The 24339-nt window shown below is 47.7% G+C and overlaps 1 protein-coding gene across 15 annotated transcripts in view; it reads left to right on the top strand.

The window, feature by feature from the left end:
* BLTP1 (bridge-like lipid transfer protein family member 1) overlaps window positions 1–24339 on the top strand; it is a 1831302-nt gene that overhangs the window by 478843 nt on the left and 1328120 nt on the right. For all 15 annotated transcript variants that reach the window (XM_086962202.1, XM_086962209.1, XM_086962198.1 and 12 more), the window contains one exon: window positions 22811–22931. In XM_086962202.1, coding sequence (XP_086818328.1) covers window positions 22811–22931 — 121 coding nt within the window. The remainder of the gene's footprint in view (window positions 1–22810; window positions 22932–24339) is intronic.

Here is a 24339-nt window from a genome sequence, read left to right as displayed (position 1 = left end):
TTCCTATTCCGCCTCAGTACAACCCAAGAGAGAGACCTAATTTAAGGTTCAATCAAAATCAATATATGTCCCGGAACGAGTTAAGGTACACATATAATATTCCAACTCGTAACCGGTTTGAACAAGCCTTCTCAAATTTAGAAGATCAGGATTGACTGGGGATTGGGGAAAGTAATACCACATCTGAGGAGGTAAATAACGAAAATGAGGTATACCCAATGGCTACTAAAGTTAAAATTGCTCAGGGAATAGCAGTAAACAATCAGGATGATGATGTAATTCCAACTCCGTCTAAAGTAAAGATGAGCACAGATAAAGGTGTTAGGAGCAAGCCAGCCAGCTCTTTCTCATCCTGTCTTGTCAATCATTAGCTGGAACGTTGCTGGGTTAGAACCTAGATTGTCGGACCCGCAATGGGTGCAGCTATTGGATGACAAAGATATTATTATGTTTCAGGAGACATGGGCTACAGGAAATTTGCACATAGAGGGCTACCACTGTTTCAGTGTGACAGCACCGAAGCCTGACTTTGGACGTGCAGTGGGTGGACTATTCATTGGGATTAAAATATTAGCTGGTGGCACTATTAGAGATTTATCAGTAGGGAATTCGAATATACAGGTCATTGAATTCAAAAGAAAGCACCGGATTTATTTAATACATTTTTATAATAGTGATTTTAATTCTGTACCGAACAAGAATTTTGTAGCGCTCTCTAAGATTTTGCGGAATCTGGAATCAAATTCAGACACAGAGGAGAAGATAGGGATACTTATTGGGGGGATTTTAATGCGAAAATTTCAAAGAACCATCGGTCTGAGGAAAAATAAAATCTAGATCAAAGCAGAACGGAGGGGTATCTAATTAGAAAATATGCTAACTGAGCACATCCTCGGTAACGCCTTGGATGTAGGTCATACCTCTAGCATTCATTGCGACTCTACGTTTAGAGGTAGAGATTGTTCCTCAACCATTGATTTTATTTTCATGTCCCCCCACTTAATAGATCGAATAACAAAGTCCATAGTATTAGAAACATCATTTGGAGACCACAACCCGCTTATAGTCACCTTGCATCTAGGGCCTAACCCAGTATATGCTAATTTAAATGGTGCTAGGGACATCACACCCTCGGGAGATGGCCTGCGATCAAAATGGAGGGGAGTTGATAGTGGGACCATATTAGAAAATGTGAAAAAGGAACATCCCCACCTAATCTCCTCCTGTTTATCCTCTGATGGGAAACCCCTCAGGATAATTGCGGACTTTGGCAAATTATGTCTTGTTATAAAAACCTGTTTATCGGTTCCATTGCCAAAGAAAGAGAAAGACCCGAGATGGTTTGACCCCGCTTGTTCATTGGCAAACAGGGCTTTGCGTAAGGCACTAAACAATAAGCCCAGATGCACAGTAGAGGTGCAGGCGGCTAGGAAATATTACAAATTTAAAATAGCTGAATGGAAAGCTGCATTACTGACGGAGCAGTGGGAGTCACTGGTTGGAAGTGCAAATATGAAAAGCAGTGGCCCCTTCTGGACTGCCGTCAGGCAAATTCATGACATGGGCAAACAATTAAATCTAATTAGCTGCAACATAACCAGCAGTGTTTGGGAGGCCCATTTTTCAATAATATATGCTTTACCAAGTGAGGTAACAATAAGCTTTGTTCCTGGTCAACTGTGCTGCTTACAGTTGGTCTCCATGAGGTAGAAGTAGCCATCAGTCAGAGCCTTGGCAACAAGGCTCCTGGTCCTGATGGACTACCTATAGATGTTATTACGTTTAGTCCGGATCTATGGGCACCGATTCTTCTTAATGTTTTTAATAGTTTGCCCTCTGTGCCCATGCCTGATACTTGGTCCATGAGTACCATAGTTCCAATCTTTAAAAAGGGCGATAGATCAGATCCGGCCAATTATCGCCCTATTTCACTTGGATAACACTTTAAAAATCCTGGGGCGAGTCCTTTATAACAGGATTTTGGAGTGGATAAAAGATAGTGACTTATTGGACCCCTGTCAGATGGGATTCAGGAGCAAGGTGGGCACGGTGGAGCAATGTCTGAATCTGAAGTTAATAATTGACAAGTATAACATCGCTCGATCGTCCCCTAGCTACCTTGCATTCATGGATCTTTCATCCGCTTTGGACTTGGTCAACAGATCCAAATTATGGTCTATTCTTTTGGACTACGAACTGGACGAAGCTCTTGTTAATTTCTTGGCCTATCTCCATACTGACCTTAAGGCACAGGTCAGGATCGGGACAGGCGGGGAATTATCAGGACCTATTAAAATAGGTAGGGGGGTAAGACAGGGGTGCGTTTTAGCTCCCCTGCTTTTTATTATTTATATCAATGGCTTAGCTAAATCCCTAAAACAAGTGACTACAGATGTGCCAATTATCCAGGGACAACCATTACTAGTTTTATTATACGCAGATGATGCGGTTCTTATGAGCCGCACACCTAATGCCCTCCTCTTACTCATAAAACTTTTGTTAAATATATGGAGGGATTAGACCTGCATGTGAATTTAAAAAAATCTTTTATTATGGCATGTGGACCTGGGAAGCGGAAGCTCAACACTATACATGTAGGGACAGATAAATTAGAATCTGTGAACACATTCCCATATTTAGAGTTGGTTTTCGCTGCGAATGGCTCATGGAATGGGCATTCGGCCCACGCCACGGGCAAGTTCTCGAAAGCCACCAATTCTATTTTGAGCTTGCCACGCCCAAGGAAAATAGGTGCCACTAGAGCTATTTAAAAATTTTTTAGGCTACAGTGTGTACCTGTAGTAACATATGGGGCAGAGGTTTGGGGTTTAGAGACAAGTCCCAGCATTCAACGAGAGGAAAACCGGTTCTGTAGAAGAATGCTGGGCGCCCCAATCTCATCCTCTGAGTTCATTTGTCATAAGGAATTAAATCTCCCCTATGCATGCGATTTTATCAGAACTAGACCGGCTCTATTCAGGATTAGGATCTGGAGGAACAACTCAGCTGCCCTAACACAGGATATCATAAAAGACTGTCTCAAATGCGAACAGGGCCTAGCTATCCCTTGGCTTGCGAGAGTTTCAAAGACATTGCATGCCGTGGGTAGGGGAGATCTTTTCTCTGATCCACTTAGGATCGAGTCTAAAGATAAGAATGAGGTCAAACAAGCTCTATATGCATTTTATAATTCAGAAAGAATGGTAAGGGAAACACTTAAAGCCACCGTTGCGACATACATGGGGAGTGAATTGTGCAGACAACCTTCCATTTTACCTTACTCTCCCCATGACCAACTGGGAAAGATCATTGTTATTCCGCCTTAAGGCGGGCTCTGTGAAATTTTTATTGGGTTTCCCTTTGGGCTACTGTCATACAGCACACTATAACCCATGTCCGTGCGATAGTACAAGTACACAGAATGATTTGCACTTCCTATTTTTCTGCAAATTTTACTTAAAGTATATCAACTGGTTTTTAACCCCATATTTTAGAAAAAGAAGACCTCTCCCTTTAGGGGAGTCTTATTCAATGTTGCTTTCACTGGACACAGATGAACTAATCTTTCGCACAAGCACTTTTTTGAGACTGATATCTCGCGCATGCAAAATGATGGAAAATCCCTGAAAATTTGACCTACGAGAGCTGTAACAAAATTTTTGATTATGACCACTGTAAATTTATGAAATGGTACTGTTATTTCTATTGTACTTTTATGGATTTTATGAAATTCGAATAAAGGTCTTTTGAATTGAATTGGGTAGGGATTGACATTGTTGGTCCCCTTGACCCTCCAACTACATAAGGGAACAGTCATACTGGTAGTAGTGAATCATGCTACCAGATACCCAGAAGCAATTCACATAAGGGCTACCACTGCTCCTGCATTGGCTAGGGCCCTCATTGTTATCTCTACCAGGGTGTGTTTTGCTAATGAGGTGGTGCCGTACAGTGGAACTAACTTCCTGTCCGGTTACCTAAAAGACGCTGGCAGAATGTGGAGTGACTTATACTTTCACTACCCTATACCACCCACAAACCAGTGATCTTGTAGAGAGATTCAACAAGACCATGAAAGGTATGATTGGTTGACTCCCTGAAAAGCTCAGAAGGAGATGGGATGTCTTACTACCATGCCATGCCAGTAGTGGTTTCCCCCTTTGAAAGCTTCTATTTGGTCATCCTGTAAGGGGATCATTGTGTCTGGGCTGGGAGAGACCTCTCAAAGAGCCCACGCAGGATGTAGTGAACTATATGCTTGGCCTACATTCCAGGATGGCTGAGAACATGGTAACAAAAAGGTTTGAGCCAGGGTGCACTCCTCCCCTTGCACATAGTCCAAGTAATCATACATTTTCTAGAGTAGCGTGCAAACAGTTATGCGTGACCTGTCCCTGGTCACGTGGTTTGAGAATGCGAAAATGATGGCGCATGTCAGCCGCGCCACAAACGATGCACTGCTTGTGATGGGGAACTTTTCCCTTACTATTGTTTCATTTTCATCCATATTTTGTTCAAACATGGTAAAGCATTCAAAAACCTTGAGGCCTTCCAAGAGCTCCAAAAGGTCAATTATGACCAAAAGGCTGCACTGGAGGAGTTACAACCAAGGCAGAAGGTGGGGTTTTTGAAACCTGTGGCTCCTAAGGCCCTCCAAGACAAATGGGTTGGGCCCTACCCTATCTTAAAAAGAAAAGGGGAGGTCATCTATCTGGTGTACCATTGCAGCTGCAGGAACCCCAAAAGGGTCCTTAATGTAAAGCGCCTTAAACCCTATCACAACAGTTCTGTGATGACCATGCTTATGGTCACAGATGAGGATTAGGAAGACTAAAGTGAACCTCTCCATGACCTCCTCTCTAACAACCCTAAAGATGGGGCAGTAGAAAGAGTTGCCTTTTCAGACACCCTGTCTTTCCAACAGCAGGCTGACTGCAGGCAAGTCCTTCAACAGTATGCTCAGCTCTTCTCTTCGACCCCTGGTCAGCCTACCTGTCAAAAATAAAATCTACAAGCAGTCTGAACAAGTCAAAGAGAGCATCAAAGCTGAAATAAATAAGACACCAGTATTGGGAGTCATTGAACCCTCGGAGAGCCCCTGGGCCAGCCCATTTGTCTTAGTCCCCAAACTTCATGCCCAGGGTGGTAAAACAGAGCTGAGGTTTCCTGTGGACTACAGAAGCCTCAATGCAGTCACCAAGACAGATGCATACCCAATTCCCAGGGCTGACAAATTGATTGACAGGTTCGGGCCTGCCAAGTTTCTCAGTACTTTTGATTTGACATCCGGGTACTGGCAGATTGGTCTGATTCCTGGAGCACAAGAAAATCCAAATTTTTGACCCCATATGGGCATTATCAGTTCACTATTATTCCCCTTGAACTAAAGGAAGCCTCTGCCATCTTCCAAAGATTGGTGAACAAAGTCTTTGCTGGGTTGGAATCTTTTAGTTCAGCTTATCTTGAGGATATTGCTGTCTATAGTTCTACCTGGCAGGATCACTTGATCGACCTTGGCAAGGTTCTGAAAAGTACAAGCTTCACTATCAAGCAAGAAAGTCCCAGAATGTGACTCCAAACTAGATTGAGTGTACGACTTGGAGGATGCGGGCGACCTCGATGTCTCCTCTGACCCGGGGTTCGCCTCTCCCCCGCCTACGATGGAAGAGGGTGCCTCCTACACGATGCTCCGTCGGGCTGCTGAGGCCCTCAACCTTGACCCTCCCCACAGTGGCCCTCAAGACCAACCTCCTCATCGAGGTGCTCCAGACAGCGTCTACTTCGTTGGAGCCACTGCTTCAATTTAAAGACTCCCTTACAGTGGTCCTGATGGCCACTTGGTCGAGGCTAGCCACGGGGGCCACGGTGGACAAACATGTCGCCAGATGCCACCGACCGGCGCTTGGTGACCCCACTTTCTTGACCACTCACTCTACGCCTGAGAGCCTGGTCATTCCCACGGCCATCCCGGATAAAGGCTCTAAGAGGCTGGACCAGTTTGGGAAGCGGTTGTTCTCTTGGGCCAGCCTGGGGCTGCGGTAGGTGAACACCGCCTGCTTGTTGGGCTGCTACTTCCACGCGGTGTGGGATGCCGTTGCTCAGGTATTGCCCCAGTGTCCTGACTTGGTACAGGCTGTCCTTTCTCATACAATTGCTGAGGGCAGGGATGCAGCTAAGTTCACCATTCGGTGTGGGTTGGACACCGCCGACTCACTGGGCAGGGTGGTTTCTCTGACTGTGGCGTTGCGGCGCCACGCCTGGTTGCGTTCGACTGGGTTCTCGCCCGATGTCCAGAGCTCACTCATGGACATGCCTTTTGATGGCACCCGCCTGTTTGTCGACAAGGCTGGCAGTGCACTGGAACGGTTTAAGGACTCATGGGCTATGGCCAAGTCCTTGGGTCTTTCTATTAAGAACCCAGCCACTCCTGGTTTTCGTTCCTTTCGTGGCCAGGGCAGAGGCACCCAGGCACGCCCCTCCTCCAGGCCTGTGCAGACCCAGCCTCAGCGCGGCTGTGGTCGCGTTTTCCGCAGAGGCGGGGTGGGGAACCAGCATGCGGGTCCGTCCACCTCCACCTCCGCTGCTTCCACCTCCAAGCCTTCCTAATCTGAGCTTCAGAGAGCACCCCACACCGGTGGGTGGCAGGATCCACCACCACCTCTCCCGCTGGCGCGAGATCACATGAGACAAGTGGGTGCTGCAGATAATGTGCCTGGGTTACTTACTTCCTTTTCAGTCCTCCCCTCCAGCCATGCCACCTCGGTGCCACCCCATGTCGGGAGATCATTTGGTTTTTCTCCACTGCCCTCCTGGCCGAGGGGGCCATCAAGTGCGTTCCTGGGTCAGAAGTAGGGAGTGGTTGTTATTCCCACTACTTTCTGGTCCCCTAGAAGGAAAAAGGGGGTCAACGACCTATCTTGGACCTTTGGGGATGTCAATCGCTTCCTCTGGAAGGAGAAGTTCAAGATGCTTACACTGGCTCAGGTCTTGGCTGCCCTCGACCCTGGAGACTGGATGGTAACTTGCAGGACACATATTTTCATACCCCCGTCCTGCCAGCCCACCGGCGTTACCTGCGGTTCACGGTAGGCGAGGAGCATTTTCAGTTTACTGTGCTCCCCTTCGGCCTTACCAGCGCCCCTCGGGTGTTCACGAAAGTGATGGCGGTGGTCGCAGCTCATTTGCGCAGGTGAGGGGTATCAGTCTTCCCCTACCTCGACGACTGGTTGTTGAAGGCGGGCTCGCCCCAAGCAGTCGTCACCCACCTTCAGACTATGGCCGACCTCCTGCATTTGCTGGGGTTCTCCATCAACGTGGCGAAGTCTCACCTGAGTCCCTCTCAGAAACTCCCCTTCATCGGAACAGTTCTGGATTCGACGCAGTTTCGGGTCTATCCTCCCGAGCAGCGAGTCCGGGATATTCAGGCTATGATTCCGATCTTTCAGCCTCTATCCCGAGTTTCAGTCAGGATAACACTCCGGCTCTTGGGCCTGATGGCCTCCTGCATCCTGTTAGTGCAACATGCCAGGTGGCATATGCGGGCTCTGCAGTGGGACCTGAAGTTCCTGTGGGCGGAGCATCAGGGCAACCTGTCGGATCATGTCCAGATCTCGGAGGGCACTGCACGACATTTATAGTGGTGGCTCATGGATCGTGATTGAGTCAATGGCAGATCCCTCTCCCTTCCCCAACCAGAGCACACAGTGGTGACGGATGTATCCGTCCTGGGTTGGGGAGGCCACTTGGGAGAGGCGGAGATCAGAGACCTCTGGTCTCCGGAGGAGTCCCTGCTCCATATCAACCTTTTGGAGCTTTGGGGGATCCGACTTGCACTAAAGGCAATCCTTCCCTCTGTCCGGGGAAGTGTAGTGCAGGTGTTCACGGACAACACCACCGCCATGTGGTACTGCAACAAACAGGGCGGGTGGGGTCCTGGACCCTATGTCAGGAGGCTATGCGACTCTGGACATGGCTGGTACACCAAGGCATTACCTTGGTGGTTCAACACCTGGCAGGTTCTCTGAACGCCAGGGCGGACAAACTCAGCCGCCGGTGCTTGATGGATCACGAATGGCGTCTGAACTTAGACGTGGCGCAAGGTCTCTTTCAGCAGTGGGGAGATCCTTGATTAGATCTATTCGACACCAAAGAGAACGCGCAATGTCATCAGTTCTGCGTGTTGGAATTTCCAAGGCGGCACTCGCTCTGCGACGCTTTTCGTCGCGAGTGGAGTTGCGGTCTGTTGTACGCCTTTCTGCCTATACCACTTCTTCCCAGGGTGCTGAAGAAGATCAGGCGCGACCGGGCCCAAGTTTTTCTTGTGGCTCCAGACTGGGCTCGAAGAGTATGGTATACCGAGCTACTCAGTATGAGCATCGATCCCCCGATCCAACTGCCTCTTCGGGAGGATCTTCTGTCGCAGCAGCAGGGGACGGTCCTTCACCCGAACCTGTCCAGCTTCTACCTCCATGCGTGGAGATTGAGCCGCGACAGTTGTCTACCTTCCGAAGTCTGTAATGTCATTCTGGCAGCCAGGGGTCCCTCCACTAAAACGGTATATGCCTGTAGGTGGAACAAGTTTGTGGCATGGTGCACAGCAAAGGCTGTGGACCCCCTTTCTGCCCCTCTTTCTGAGGTTCTTCTGTTTCTTCTATCTTTGGCCCAGCAGGGCTGTGCTCTGGGCACTATCAAAGGCTATCTTTCTGCCATCTCCACCTTTCTGAGGTTTCCTGATCAGCCTTCTCTTTTTAAGTCCCTGGTTGTTAACCGTTTCCTCAAAGGCATTACACACGTTTCCTCCAGTGCCTTTCATAATGCCTCAGTGAGGCTTGAATCTTGTCTTGACTTACCTGATGTGCGCTCCCTTTGAGCCCCTTCATAACTGTCCCTTACGTCTTCACACCTTAACCCCTCCCCTGCTGATGACGGAACAGCTCCATCATCAGCTACAGTTGAGCTGTGCTGATGACGGAGCGGTTCCGTCATGGCCCGGCCGCCGCGCCTGCGCGGCAGGTTTAATGAGCGGGGCGGGTCATGACGGAACCGCTCCGTCACCAGCACAGCTCAACTGTAGCTGGTGACGGAGCGGTTCTGTCACCAGCATGCGGCGGCCGCGCGGCCGCCCCGCCCCTTTAGCGCTGCGGCGGAATAGCCGCCTCAGCGAAAGGGTTAAAGACTGCTTTCCTGGTTGCTATCACCTCTGCCAGAAGAGTGAGTGAGCTCCGGGCTCTTTCTTATTAACCTCCTTTCCTTTCTGTTCATCCGGACAAGGTGGTTGTAAGGACTCGTCCTTCTTTCTTTCCAAAGGTCGTCATGCCCTTCCACATTGGGCAGACCATCACTTTACCCACCTTCTTTCCGCCTCCATATCCTTCCAGGGAAAAGGAAAGGCTCCACCGTCTGGACCCAAAACGTGCGATTGCTTTCTATCTGCAGCGTATACAACAGTACCGGGTGGATGATCAACTCTTTGTTGGCTACTTGGGCACCAAAAAAGGTCTGGCTGTGCACAAACGGACCATTTCCCGGTGGGTTCTGTGCATCAAAGCATGTTACTCCTTGGCCAAGAAGGAGCCTCCTGTAGGGCTGCGTGCCCATTCGACCAGGGCAACTGCAGCCACTACTGCCTTGGGATGCGGCATTCACTTGCAGAAGGTATGTCAGGCAGCTACATGGGCCGAGCTGCACACGTTTATAAAGCACTACTGCCTTGACAGTCTGGTCCGGAGAGACTGCTTCTTTGGCCGTTCTGGGCCCCATGACTTTCTGGTGTAATCCTGTTCGTAGACCCACCTCAGGGTTTGGTATGGCTGGTGTATCTATTCTAAGGTAAGGAATCTATCACTAACATGTCTCTTTCAGATGCACAAGTTACTACTTGTGTAACGATATATCTGTGAGAAGCATTAGTTAGTGATAGATTCCTTACCGCCCCACCCATCCTCACCGTTCTGCTGAGTGATTACTAGGGTTAAGGTCATCCTTTTCAGGGGACTAGTTTTATGCACCAATGGTTAGTATCTTACACGGCTCTGCATTCCTTGCGCGGCAAGTTGTGTACAGAACTGACAGCGCGCATGGGTGGCGCCTAAGTACTCTTCGTGACGTCATCTCGGCGCTGACCACGCCAGTGACGGACGTGGAGCGGCAGGAGGCCACCTACTGACGCGCAGGGGTACTGCTAAGCAAAACCTTCTGGATCCAGTCTGACGTCTGGGGATATTCTAAGGTAAGGAATCTATCACTAACTAATGTCTCTCACAGATATATCGTTACACAAGTAGTAACTTGTGTGGAAGGCCTTAAAGCTCTAAGGCAGGGTGCACTATATCACAGGTGAGGGCATAGCTGCATTAGCAATATCCCCCAACAGTGTCCTAGTCAATTCTTGAACACTGTATACTGTAAGTGCAGTGAAGCCATTTTGAGTACATGAACTGGAAGTTTTTCAACACAAACTCCACAGCTCTTTGATGGATATACTGAAGACTGAGAAGGTTGGTATCAAACTTCTCAGCATAATAAGCTCACACTGATGCCAGTGATGGATTTATTATAAAATGCACTCAGATGACATCTTAAAGATGCCTCTTGAAAAACAACCAACTTCTAGTGTATTGGCTGGCTGGTGCCTGCCAGCCAGCCACCACCAGAAAGGCTCTGCCAGCCTTTGTGCTCTCAGAGGTCAAAAACAAAGCCTGCTCTGGGTGGAGGTGCTTAACCCCCCCCCCTTGTAGAAACAGCAGCACTTGGTGGTGAGCCTCAAAGGCTCCCACCTTGTGTTATGCCTTGCTGTATTTGCTCTTACCTGCTGGAGACTGCTGCCATCAGCCCACTGCTTGCGGAACCCGCTCCGCGGGTCCCGCTACGCCAGGAGTGTTGCCTGTTGCCTGCTGCCTAAGGAAAGGGGACGCCGAGGAAAGTGCATTTGTCGGGGCTGCGAGCGAGTGCGAGCGCTCAACTGGGACTACATATCCCAGGAGCGCCCGCCTGCCTGCCTGCTTGACCAGTCACACCTGGGCCGCTCTCCCCCCTTCACCGAGTCCTTATTAACAGCCTGCCTGGAATTGGCGAGTGGGACGCCTTGCTGTATTTGCTCTTACCTGCTGGAGACTGCTGCCATCAGCCCACTGCTTGCGGAACCCGCTCCGCGGGTCCCGCTACGCCAGGAGTGTTGCCTGTTGCCTGCTGCCTAAGGAAAGGGGACGCCGAGGAAAGTGCATTTGTTGGGGCTGCGAGCGAGTGCGAGCGCTCAACTGGGACTACATATCCCAGGAGCGCCCGCCTGCCTGCCTGCTTGACCAGTCACACCTGGGCCGCTCTCCCCGACCACTCCCCCCCTTCACCTATTTGTGCATCTATCCTATATAACGCTCCTAGCATCCCCGCTGCGCGGCAGCGCGCGGGAGCGCCGGGAGAAGCCCGGGACAAGGGCGGGACCGTCTGTGGCCGTCCGGGGCTGCTGGAGGCCGGGCTGGGCCACCCCATTAACGTCTACGGTCCAGGTACTGATTAATCTACTGATTTCGTAACTGATTTGTGACCTACTTGCTTGTAGGTGGATAGAAGGGGGGTTTCTAGCACTATGGCCTGTTCAACAAGTACTTCTATCCTGCTGCCTCCTTTGGGGGAAGCAGAGCCTGCTGTCATGGGCCCACTTGACTCCTACTTCAAGCGTTTGCCGCAGGATATTGACAAAGAGATCGCTCTGGCGGAAAGACGAGCCGGGCGTAGGCTCTCGATTGAGCTTCTGAAAAACCCACCTGATAAAAATCAAGGTTTGAACTTTCCTGCGCTGGTTACACCACTATCATCCATTGTTTTACCAGCCACCCAGGATCTATCACTTGACGTGTCTCTGCTCACTGAGTTAGCAGTTAACTCTTCATTGGACATTGTAGTAACCAATCCATCTGTTGCGCATTTTGATGTACCTAGCCAAACAGTAAAAGGGAAAGGAGCTTTAGAAAATCACTGTGTACAAATGGAAGCGACTAAATCTAAGCCCGGTGTTAAAAGGAAATGGGGAGTTACTGCAAAAAAATCACAACCCTCAAAACCCGCAAGAAAGTACAGGAAGCTGGGTACTAAATCGACTTCTAGCCATGTCCCTCCAAAGAATGGCGTATTAATGACAACAGGGGAGGCCGAAGCTGCCCCAGTAGAAGTGGACCCTATAATCATGGTGCCTCCGATAACATTGGCGGTGCCAGTCCTAGATCCAACTATCATAGTACCCTCGGGGTCATTATCTCCCAATCATGATCTTCTGATAGAAGTGGAAAAAATAATGCGTTCCCTCCTAAATCCAGTAGAACTAAGACTTAAGAAGCTAGCTGAACAACTTGACCATCTTGAACAAGCTAGCCTAGATAACTTTTTTTCTGTTAAATCTTTAATTAAGTCTGGCAAAAAAGTGGGTGAGACTGGGAAATACCAACAGACAGGCGATAAAGATCAAGGAGCCGTGTTGGTTGACCTACAATCCCCGCCTGTAAGTGGTATTCCTGTACAGGATAATAAAGGGGGGAATAGCAAGAATGCACCTGGTCTAATGTCCACCAAAACCATTAGTAATTGTGGGAAACCTAAGCCCAATAACACCAACAACAAGGGTAGCAAGGACAGTGTAAAAAATCCACCTCCCACAACTAGTATAAATGCCACACTCTTGCCTACCGGATCGGGAAAAACTATGGTCCAACGGTCGGGAAATGATAAAATCCACTCTAGCAATGGCAGTGGGACCAATGCTCATTGTATTGGGAATGGGATTAATACTTGTGTGACAGTGGAAAACACTCTCACACAGAGCCGTGTTCCCTTAGAACAAGCACAAATACAGACCCAAATAACCAAATTGCCAACTAGGATCCCGCCAGTACAGCTCACCCCTGATTCCTACCCATATGTGGCCATACTTACTAACGTCCCACCCCTAACGGAGGGCCAAAGAGAAACTTATGACATGTTAAAAAACAAGGCCATGCATTGGCTTTCTGTCAATAGACCACTGCCAGGGGGAGTGGATGGCCTGATAATTGGGGCAAGAAGGGTCAATTGGATAGGGAATACCTTAAAAAAACAGGGTGGTGAGTGTATTATAATCAACTTTCAGGATCCAAGGGTTGTGGGGCTGATTACGGGACAGGGTTGGAACATTAATATTGGTGGGATTGGGGTTGTGGACCTCACTTTCTTTTATCCCAGACCGGTGATCTATTCAGGGGGTTCCAGGGAGCAACCGAGACCCAGTCTTTGCACTTGGGTTGAGGCTGGCCCTCCTGCTGCTCCCTTATTTAGACCAAATAATTGCTACACAGAGGCATTTAACCCCTATAATGGGCAGGGGCAGACGAGGTGGTGATGCTGACAGAGATCAGTTGAACAATTACGACTGGAAGAGGACATGGTTGGGGGAAGCAACCCTGATGTAACATTGATACCCCACGATGAAACGAGCCAAAAATTCGAAGTGGCGAATGTGAGGGATGGGGGCATTTTTGCATGTCTAGAGGGGTGTGTGGGCGAACCGGGTCTCCCAACTACTATTTGCACCAAGGAGGGTACAGATGCAAATTGTATAAATATTGTTTTAAGTGAGGATTGTGACTGTGGGAAGCAGGATGATTTATCGCCAACGGCACCTAACGTAAAGGGGATTTGCATAGAAAATACCCTGGAGAGACTTATGTCATGGAATGTTGCGGGGCTGGGGGCTAGATTGTTATCACAGCATTGGATTGACTTTGTAAGTGGGTTTGAAATGTGCCTATTCCAAGAGACGTGGGCATGTGAGCCAATTCACTTACCGGGTTACCTAAATTTCTGTATACCGGCAACGAGAGGCCCCAGGGGTAGACCTATGGGAGGCCTTGCAGTCTGGATTAAGCAAAACTCAAACGTAAAGGCAAAAATGATTGATCTAGGTTGTAAGGATATTCAATTATTGAGACTATCTGTAGCCAAGGGTACTATAATAGACATTTATAATATATATGCCAGGGGCATGAGTCTAGGGAATTCTGCTACCTTAGAAGTTCTATCCGCTTCCCTTGAATCCCAGTCACTTGGAAACAGAGTAATTTTGGCTGGTGACTTGAATAGGACATTCGAGCCTCTAGAAAATACTGCATACCCTATAGGACTAGAGGAAGATGCCCTCTGGGGCATCCCCAACCTAAACCTCCTACCTGTGAAGCGGTGGACCAAAGATATTTTGTTGTTGAATGCGTTATGTTTGGAGTATGGTCTGAGGGCCCTTAATGGCAGGACAAAAAGCGACCAATGTGGTAATTGTACATTCGACAATGGACATAACAAAAGTAGGATCGACTATGTCATCTGTAGTCTTGAGTTATGGCGTGGCGTGGGTGACATGGAAATTGTGGGGAGAGTAGAAAGCGACCATAACCCCCTCTGTGTCTCCCACTCATGGTGGAGGGCCGCACGAGTCAACTCAGTGTCAGGTAGTGGGAGCGTACCTGTTATGGCCAATGACTCAAGAAGGGTGAAATGGCCATATGTCCTGGCTAATTTGGCCACCTTGGAGTCTATCAATCTGGAGGTAGACAATGCTATTGCCGCCATGGAAAAAGTAGATCCTGTATTACCAGGCTCTGTCCAAATAACTGACATACATGACACATTCTTCTCTTTGTTAAAACCGCACTTTACTAAGCCCCTGAAGGCTAATAGGAAGGCACCAGTCACATTGCCAACCTGGTTCAACAAACAGTGTAGGGTAGCTAGACTGGGGTTGGGCAGAGCACTCAAGAGCAGGGACAAGGCCTTGATTAGAGCCACCAGGAAATGTTATAATGACAGTATTCGAAAGGCTAAGAAGCGGTGGGATGAGGAGTACTGGGAGGAGCTACTGGAGGCTTCAGGGCAAAAGGATTCCAGACTGTTCTGGAAAATTGTGAAATGGGGAAGAGGGGGCGCCCCCAATAATCCCGACAACAATGTCGATGAGGCATTGTGGGTCGAGTATTTTAAACCCCAGTATGCTGAGTGTAGGGATATAGTGGCCATAGAATCAATCCCTATGGTTTTTTGTAAGGGTGATTTATTCCTAACTAAGGACGCGGAACTTGTAATTTCAACTCTGCAGGGGGGAAAAGCCCCCGGGCTAGATGGAATCCCTTCAGACATCTTCAAACATGACAAGGTCAAGTGGGCAAAATATGCGACCCTGTTGGGAAATGGCTTGGCCAAAGGGGCAAAAATCCCCAATATATGGAAGGGGGCAATAATAATACCGATTTTTAAGAAAGGCAACCGGTCGCTCCCAGCAAACTATAGACCAATAAGTTTGCTGGCTACCATGCAAAAAGTAGTGGGGAAGATGCTGGTCGACAAACTTATGGCCTGGGTAGATGACAACAATGCCTTATCCCCCTACCAGGCAGGATTCAGACGTGCAACCAGTACGGTCGACCAAATTTTTCGCTTCACCATGCTACGGTGGGGGACTGTACTCCTGGGTAAAGGCAGCCTTTATGTAGCATTTGTAGATCTAAGGGCTGCCTTTGACCTGGTGCCCAGGTGCACGCTGTGGGAGGTTCTGTCCAAAATAGGGGTCCCACTTGATTTGCTCACGTTGATAATGCGTCTTCACGAAAGCAACTATGCCAAGGTTCAGTGGGGGAGGAATGGGGAATCCACTACTAACTTTCCAGTCGAGCGGGGGGTGCGGCAGGGATGTGCAATGGCACCCCTGCTGTTCTCCCTGTTCATTAATGGCATTGTAGATAGGATATTGGACGCAATGGTTGACGCACCTTCGTTAGCGGGCATCAGAGTTCCTATTCTGATGTTCGCGGACGATACCTTGATTGTGTCTAAGACCCCGTCGGGTCTCCAGCGAGCCCTGAATATTTTTGACGCATTTTGCAAAGAACGGGGTCTCGAGGTAAATGTAAACAAAACCAAGTTGATGGCCTTTGGGCAAAAACGCCAATCTCAACCTAGGGTATTTTTGAACAATATCAAATTAGAGCTAGTAGATGTTTTTACATACCTCGGGGTTGAGATATCAAGCAAACTTGGTTGGTCAAGACACATAGAGAAGGCGGTGTTGAAACATCAGCAAATTTCAGGAGCCCTCAGGGTTGAGCAAGTAAAATCCAAGACCAGGCCCATAAAACCTGTTCTCATGGTTTATGACGCAAAAGCCTTGGGCGCAACCCTCTATGGGGCTGAAGTCTGGGGCTTTGAGAGTCTTACCACCGTTCAAAAATCTGAGATCAAGTTTTTGAGAGGGATAACTAGTCTTCCCCAAAGTACCCCATTAATACCGCTTGGCCTTGACCTAGGCAGAAGATCGCTCAGGGACCGTGCCCGACTGAGGCCTATCCTCTATTGGAGACGGCTATGGACAACCATGGAAATAAGACACTACGCTGAGGGGTTCCTAGCATTAGCCAAATCAGATGTCTTTCGCAAAATTAAATGGCTAAAAACGCTTAGGGACGTCCTTGCTGAACTTGGGCTCTCCAAATTATGGGAAAACCCCCTTGGGGAAGTATTCCCTAGTAAATCCAATATCAAAGAAATATATTGGGATCACATTGACCAGAAACTTTGGAGGAGCGCAACCTCGGAATCCATGGGGGGTAGATTTATGGAAATCAAACAAAGACCATCCCTAGAAAAGTATTGGGACAGTATAACTGTCCCATTAGACAGGAAACTATTTTTCCAGTTAAGGGCAGGCTCTCTCCCCCTGAGGTGTTTGACGTCCAGCTGGAGAACTAGTAGTGGTTTGTGCTGTCCGTCATGTGGGGCCCCCAACGAAAACATCGCACATTTTCTTTTTTTATGCGAGGCCTATGTAACTCCAAGAAAAACTTGGTTGGCTCCAGTATGTAGGAATCTTGGTGTCCGAAGCGGTGTGGAGGGGCTGAGAATTATCTGTTCCTCCACTGAAATGTCCATTGTAGTAGGAACGATTTAGAAAAGGGGGTGGTGATGAACAGAGTGTCTGAGTTAAACAGACCACTCTTACCCAGTCCAAAGATCAGGGCTTGATCCATCACCGTTATTTATCTCACTGCCCCATCCCAGCTCAGAACCTGGCTATATGCAAATCAGTCTGTCCCTGGCCCAGTGCATCATGGGAACAGGGCAGACTAAACTACCAAGCCAATTCTTCACCAGAAAGGAGACAAGCTACCGGGGACCGGTTTCTGGCATTTCAGCCTTCTTCGGCCCGGCTTGCTTGAATCATGATGGATCAGTGAGAAAGGGACTCATGTCTGAGTATACCCTGCCACACCTATAGTGGCCAAAAACGATTTAGAAAAGGGGGTGGTGATGAACAGAGTGTCTGAGTTAAACAGACCACTCTTACCCAGTCCAAAGATCAGGGCTTGATCCATCACCGTTATTTATCTCACTGCCCCATCCCAGCTCAGAACCTGGCTATATGCAAATCAGTCTGTCCCTGGCCCAGTGCATCATGGGAACAGGGCAGACTAAACTACCAAGCCAATTCTTCACCAGAAAGGAGACAAGCTACCGGGGACCGGTTTCTGGCATTTCAGCCTTCTTCGGCCCGGCTTGCTTGAATCATGATGGATCAGTGAGAAAGGGACTCATGTCTGAGTATACCCTGCCACACCTATAGTGGCCAAAAACGATTTAGAAAAGGGGGTGGTGATGAACAGAGTGTCTGAGTTAAACAGACCACTCTTACCCAGTCCAAAGATCAGGGCTTGATCCATCACCGTTATTTATCTCACTGCCCCATCCCAGCTCAGAACCTGGCTATATGCAAATCAGTCTGTCCCTGGCCCAGTGCATCATGGGAACAGGGCAGACTAAACTACCAAGCCAATTCTTCACCAGAAAGGAGACAAGCTACCGGGGACCGGTTTCTGGCATTTCAGCCTTCTTCGGCCCGGCTTGCTTGAATCATGATGGATCAGTGAGAAAGGGACTCATGTCTGAGTATACCCTGCCACACCTATAGTGGCCAAAAACGATTTAGAAAAGGGGGTGGTGATGAACAGAGTGTCTGAGTTAAACAGACCACTCTTACCCAGTCCAAAGATCAGGGCTTGATCCATCACCGTTATTTATCTCACTGCCCCATCCCAGCTCAGAACCTGGCTATATGCAAATCAGTCTGTCCCTGGCCCAGTGCATCATGGGAACAGGGCAGACTAAACTACCAAGCCAATTCTTCACCAGAAAGGAGACAAGCTACCGGGGACCGGTTTCTGGCATTTCAGCCTTCTTCGGCCCGGCTTGCTTGAATCATGGTGGATCAGTGAGAAAGAGACTCATGTCTGAGTATACCCTGCCACACCTATAGTGGCCAAAAACGATTTAGAAAAGGGGGTGGTGATGAACAGAGTGTCTGAGTTAAACAGACCACTCTTACCCAGTCCAAAGATCAGGGCTTGATCCATCACCGTTATTTATCTCACTGCCCCATCCCAGCTCAGAACCTGGCTATATGCAAATCAGTCTGTCCCTGGCCCAGTGCATCATGGGAACAGGGCAGACTAAACTACCAAGCCAATTCTTCACCAGAAAGGAGACAAGCTACCGGGGACCGGTTTCTGGCATTTCAGCCTTCTTCGGCCCGGCTTGCTTGAATCATGATGGATCAGTGAGAAAGGGACTCATGTCTGAGTATACCCTGCCACACCTATAGTGGCCAAAAACGATTTAGAAAAGGGGGTGGTGATGAACAGAGTGTCTGAGTTAAACAGACCACTCTTACCCAGTCCAAAGATCAGGGCTTGATCCATCACCGTTATTTATCTCACTGCCCCATCCCAGCTCAGAACCTGGCTATATGCAAATCAGTCTGTCCCTGGCCCAGTGCATCATGGGAACAGGGCAGACTAAACTACCAAGCCAATTCTTCACCAGAAAGGAGACAAGCTACCGGGGACCGGTTTCTGGCATTTCAGCCTTCTTCGGCCCGGCTTGCTTGAATCATGATGGATCAGTGAGAAAGGGACTCATGTCTGAGTATACCCTGCCACACCTATAGTGGCCAAAAACGATTTAGAAAAGGGGGTGGTGATGAACAGAGTGTCTGAGTTAAACAGACCACTCTTACCCAGTCCAAAGATCAGGGCTTGATCCATCACCGTTATTTATCTCACTGCCCCATCCCAGCTCAGAACCTGGCTATATGCAAATCAGTCTGTCCCTGGCCCAGTGCATCATGGGAACAGGGCAGACTAAACTACCAAGCCAATTCTTCACCAGAAAGGAGACAAGCTACCGGGGACCGGTTTCTGGCATTTCAGCCTTCTTCGGCCCGGCTTGCTTGAATCATGATGGATCAGTGAGAAAGGGACTCATGTCTGAGTATACCCTGCCACACCTATAGTGGCCAAAAACGATTTAGAAAAGGGGGTGGTGATGAACAGAGTGTCTGAGTTAAACAGACCACTCTTACCCAGTCCAAAGATCAGGGCTTGATCCATCACCGTTATTTATCTCACTGCCCCATCCCAGCTCAGAACCTGGCTATATGCAAATCAGTCTGTCCCTGGCCCAGTGCATCATGGGAACAGGGCAGACTAAACTACCAAGCCAATTCTTCACCAGAAAGGAGACAAGCTACCGGGGACCGGTTTCTGGCATTTCAGCCTTCTTCGGCCCGGCTTGCTTGAATCATGATGGATCAGTGAGAAAGGGACTCATGTCTGAGTATACCCTGCCACACCTATAGTGGCCAAAAACGATTTAGAAAAGGGGGTGGTGATGAACAGAGTGTCTGAGTTAAACAGACCACTCTTACCCAGTCCAAAGATCAGGGCTTGATCCATCACCGTTATTTATCTCACTGCCCCATCCCAGCTCAGAACCTGGCTATATGCAAATCAGTCTGTCCCTGGCCCAGTGCATCATGGGAACAGGGCAGACTAAACTACCAAGCCAATTCTTCACCAGAAAGGAGACAAGCTACCGGGGACCGGTTTCTGGCATTTCAGCCTTCTTCGGCCCGGCTTGCTTGAATCATGATGGATCAGTGAGAAAGGGACTCATGTCTGAGTATACCCTGCCACACCTATAGTGGCCAAAAACGATTTAGAAAAGGGGGTGGTGATGAACAGAGTGTCTGAGTTAAACAGACCACTCTTACCCAGTCCAAAGATCAGGGCTTGATCCATCACCGTTATTTATCTCACTGCCCCATCCCAGCTCAGAACATTGTAGTAGGAACAGCAAAATATCTGGGGTGGGCATGGTCCATAAGGAGGAGGGCTTTATCCCCCAATGTGTTTTGAATTTTACATTTTCCTTTGTTGACTTATCCTTGCAAATATTTACTGGGAGATATATATGAATTTTAACCACAAAATGCGGCTAATATGTATGGTATGAGTTTTTAATTGTATAAACTTTGGGAATGGTCCGTAATGCGGAGGTCCCTATACCTCAACATGCACTTAGTTTTTGCATATCATGAAAAAGCTTATTTTATCCCAATTGGTAACAATTTTAATGCTTATGTATTCGCAATTATAAATTTATTGTAATAGAATGTTTGATGTTTTAAAAATGTATGAATATATATGCCTGTGCTTTTATGAGTGTATAACTCGAATAAAGCTTTTTCACTCACTGTTATGCTGATTTGGGTGCTTCCAACTAGTGGAGATGCCCTCCCCCATTCCCCCCCCCTTTCTCCGTCCCACTTTCTGACAGCAGGACAGGCGGGAAAATTAGTACGCCGAGTAGGAGTGTCCACCTTGGCCTGGCACACCCCTAGGATGGTCAGGAGCTGAGATGAACCCCTCTCCTCAAAATTGTCCATCTTAGTTTGGAGATTTAGGCCCAATAGGAATGGGGATGTGCCCCTCTCCAAAGGAAGGGGGCACTCAAAGGGTGTAGTCACCCTAGGGGACAGTAGCCATTGGCTACTGCCCCCGACCTCAGTAACACCCTTTAATTTACTATTTAAGTGCTCCCCTGAACCTTGTTCCTCAGATTGAACGACCTAAGAAGACAAAGGACAGAAGATCTGTGCAGCAGTGAAGGAGGAACACAATAACTGACTGGGCCCCCTTCCTACCAGCATGTCTTCTGCATTAAAGACCCTGCTCGCAGAAACTGGTGTGTCCGGCAGCCAGCAACTTCCATGAATCCCAGACCTGAGCTGCCTTCGACAAAGACTCGTTTCTCCTGTGAACACCAGGTTTGTTCAGAAAGAACAAACCCAAGGACACCAGATCCAGGCTGATCCGCGACACTTGCACCACTCTGCACCCATCGCCCCGGCCCGATTCAGTGACATCTCCCGGGCAATCCTTTCCTGGTATCCAGCGTTTGATGACCTCTCCTGAACTTCCCCCACGATGCCTGCTGTCTCATCTTGAAGGGTTCCCCACTGGATCTGTAGAGAGAAACCTGATGCCTAAAGACACCCCTGCACCCACAGCCACAAGACTCAGGTGTGCCCACCCGACAGTGTTCCGGCATCCCCACTATCCAACTCACCCCTCCAGTTGTTAGATTCCTTCAGCAGTCTTCTGGACCGAGCCTTCAGCCTTTGCCTCTAGCCAAGGGTCTCCATTGAGTCCTCACCCTATGCCCCCTTTGCAACCTGCACCCGGCTTCCCCTGTGCCGCTGGTGGTGCAGTCTTTGTGCTACTTGGTGGCCCTTACAGGGCTGACCTCAACACCCAGGCCATTGTGTCCTTGAATTCCAGGTACTTACCTGCAACCGTTGCCTCTTCGAGGTGCCCCCAACTCCAATAGACTAACATAGTGCCTAGTGACCTCTGCCTGCCCCATTGCTGCTGGGAGTGCAGTACCTACCTTGGTCCAACTCTTCCCCAGTCTTGGTCAAACCTTCCAAAGACTGAACTTGGAAGTCGAGTGCTTACCTGAAAATTAGTTACCTCCCTTTCCTCCCATAGGATTGCATTGATCTTTCTCTGTATTGCATTAAGTGTTGATATGAGAATATTACAAAGTATCTCTTTTGGCATTGACAGGTATTACATGCACCTATAAAATATTTTGAATGCTTATACAAGCATTTGCCAACAGCATATTGAAAGTATTACATTTCTGAAATAAATAATTACCTGTAACTGAGTTCCACTTGGTTCCTAAAATACAAGTAACTAAAGTAATATTTTTGTAAATATTTGCCTGGAATTAGTCATTTAGTGTTTGTACCTGCCTTGAATGAGTGTGTACATCACATGCATTCACACTACCCTCTGATAAGCCTAACTGCTCAGACCAGCTACCACTAAATTGAGAGTAAGGTATTATCTACTTTATCCTCTGCTATACCTTTGGGGTCTTATTGTACTCTGTGCATTATATATCTTTTTTATATAGTATATACTATATACAGAACCAGCTTCCTACAATCTGTAAATTCTGCAAACCGCCCTCAATTAGAGGTGGCTTTAGGGTGTAATTTAGCATCCTTAAATAGCTCCTCCACAGGTGGTTGAACTCTAAATGTCAAGTAAATGGTTGTGATTTATTTATAAAGAATGTGTCCAATTCTTAACGGAAGCATGCAGAAGCTTTGGTTGTTCGGCTCAACACTGTTGCATTATCCAATTTCTTAACTATTTTAAACAGTGCTCTAGATGAGCTACTGTTCTCCTTCAATCATTGTCTCTTGCCTTGTTTGTTTTTAGGCTTTGAGCGCATTTTTGTGTAGGTTATTATATTCAGTTTATCTTGTTTTTCTCTAAATATGGGTTCTTGCATCTTTTTCCTTAATGCCAATTTGTAATTTCTAGTCTGATTTGTGATTTATGTCGGTATATTTGGAATATTTAAATACTAGTTTGTCTGCTTTCTTTAATAGGTACATTGAAGCTATGATTCATTTTACAAGCACGCGCCACCCAGCTGCAATTGTAGATGACTTGCACACCAAGGTCCTCAGTGAAGCTGTGCAGATTAGCAAATCCACATTTTCAGAAAATGTAAGATTTTATTATAATCTAATGAGGTTTAAATTGCATGCCAATTTATGTATTGCTTCTGATATCATCTACCATTTCACTTTTTAAGTTGTATTGGTTAATATGTTGTCATCTTAAAAAGAACTCAAGTCGCGTATGGAGCCTTAAAATGTCTTCATTGTCCAGCTCTTCCACTGTCTGTGGACCAAACAGCATGTTCTAGTTTTCACTAAGTTGTTGATACCTAGTGTGTTGTTTGAGTCCAGCGAAGGTTTAGCAAAGATTACAACTCCCTCAAATGACAGAAAAATGAGGACTATGTACCTAGTTTCTAATGGAAGATTACTTCTGCACATTCTCTATATGAACCTCTTCCCAGACACCAGACAGGATCCATATTTTTGGCTCACCATAAGAGTTGAGTGACTCCAAGGGTTGTGACCTTGAAGGCCAATGTTGATCATTTTGAGGGTCAGCGATGCCAGTTGTTTTTTCTTGCACCTCTACAGACTTGCAATCCTGGGCCGCCAAGTTATCTCTAACCATTTCCAACAAATGTAATCTCTTTTTCATTCTGCTTTTTGAGAAGTTATACTTTCCTAAATCTCTGGGCCCAAGTCGTGTAGGTCCTTTTGCAGCCAGTCTGATTGGCCCATCTTGTGAACAGAGATTGGTGCTTCAGGAAGTTTCCAGTGGATCATTGTAATTTGATCTCTGTGCACGGTTACCCAGGAGGTAAGTGGGAGGGACTGGCCTGTAGTAAATGCTCCTGAATCCCAGACATAAATCACAAGAGCAGCAAGGCTTGTAAGGTGATATTTGGTGTTATTGAATTTGCTTTGATGTGCTGTGAACTATTTCATAGAGAAAATCGCCTACTAGTGGTTTCCTTCAAAAGGACTCCACCAACTACATGTGGCCTCTGTCATCATGCACCTGATGGAAATCTGTGAAAGGAAGGTGAACATCTCATTGACCTCCTTGTAGTAAATGCCTCAGTCCCCTTGCATATGAGAGGCACTCTCAGACCAGGGACCGTTGCTATTCCCCTCATAAACCTAATCATTCCTCTTAGCCCCTGTTCAGGAGTTACAGCCTATCTATCCCACATGTAAGTTGTCCACCTGCAGGACCCTCTACTGCACAGAACGTTCTTCTGTCTTTGTATGCCCTTAGGAGCCATCATGTTTTTCAGCTCTTGTTGTGCTGATTCATTTCCTTTTACCTTAATCCCTGCATCTTTCTCAACCGTCTATAAAAGCTACTTTGGAATTACTAGATTATTCTAGCTCACAGCTGCATTGGTCTTTATCAATACGCATATCAACTTTATTGAAGTTGGTACTGTTACTGAATCAATGTAGTATTCTTTTCAAACAAATATAGATGAGAATATCTCTGTGAGAAACTGATTTTCAATTGGCTAGTG

The sequence above is a fragment of the Lissotriton vulgaris genome, chromosome 3_1 (assembly GCF_964263255.1).
Source record: "Lissotriton vulgaris chromosome 3_1, aLisVul1.2, whole genome shotgun sequence".
In the NCBI taxonomy this organism is placed as follows: domain Eukaryota; kingdom Metazoa; phylum Chordata; class Amphibia; order Caudata; family Salamandridae; genus Lissotriton; species Lissotriton vulgaris.
The sequence above is the reverse complement of the archived record's forward strand: the minus strand, read 5'-3'. Positions and strand labels throughout refer to the sequence as shown.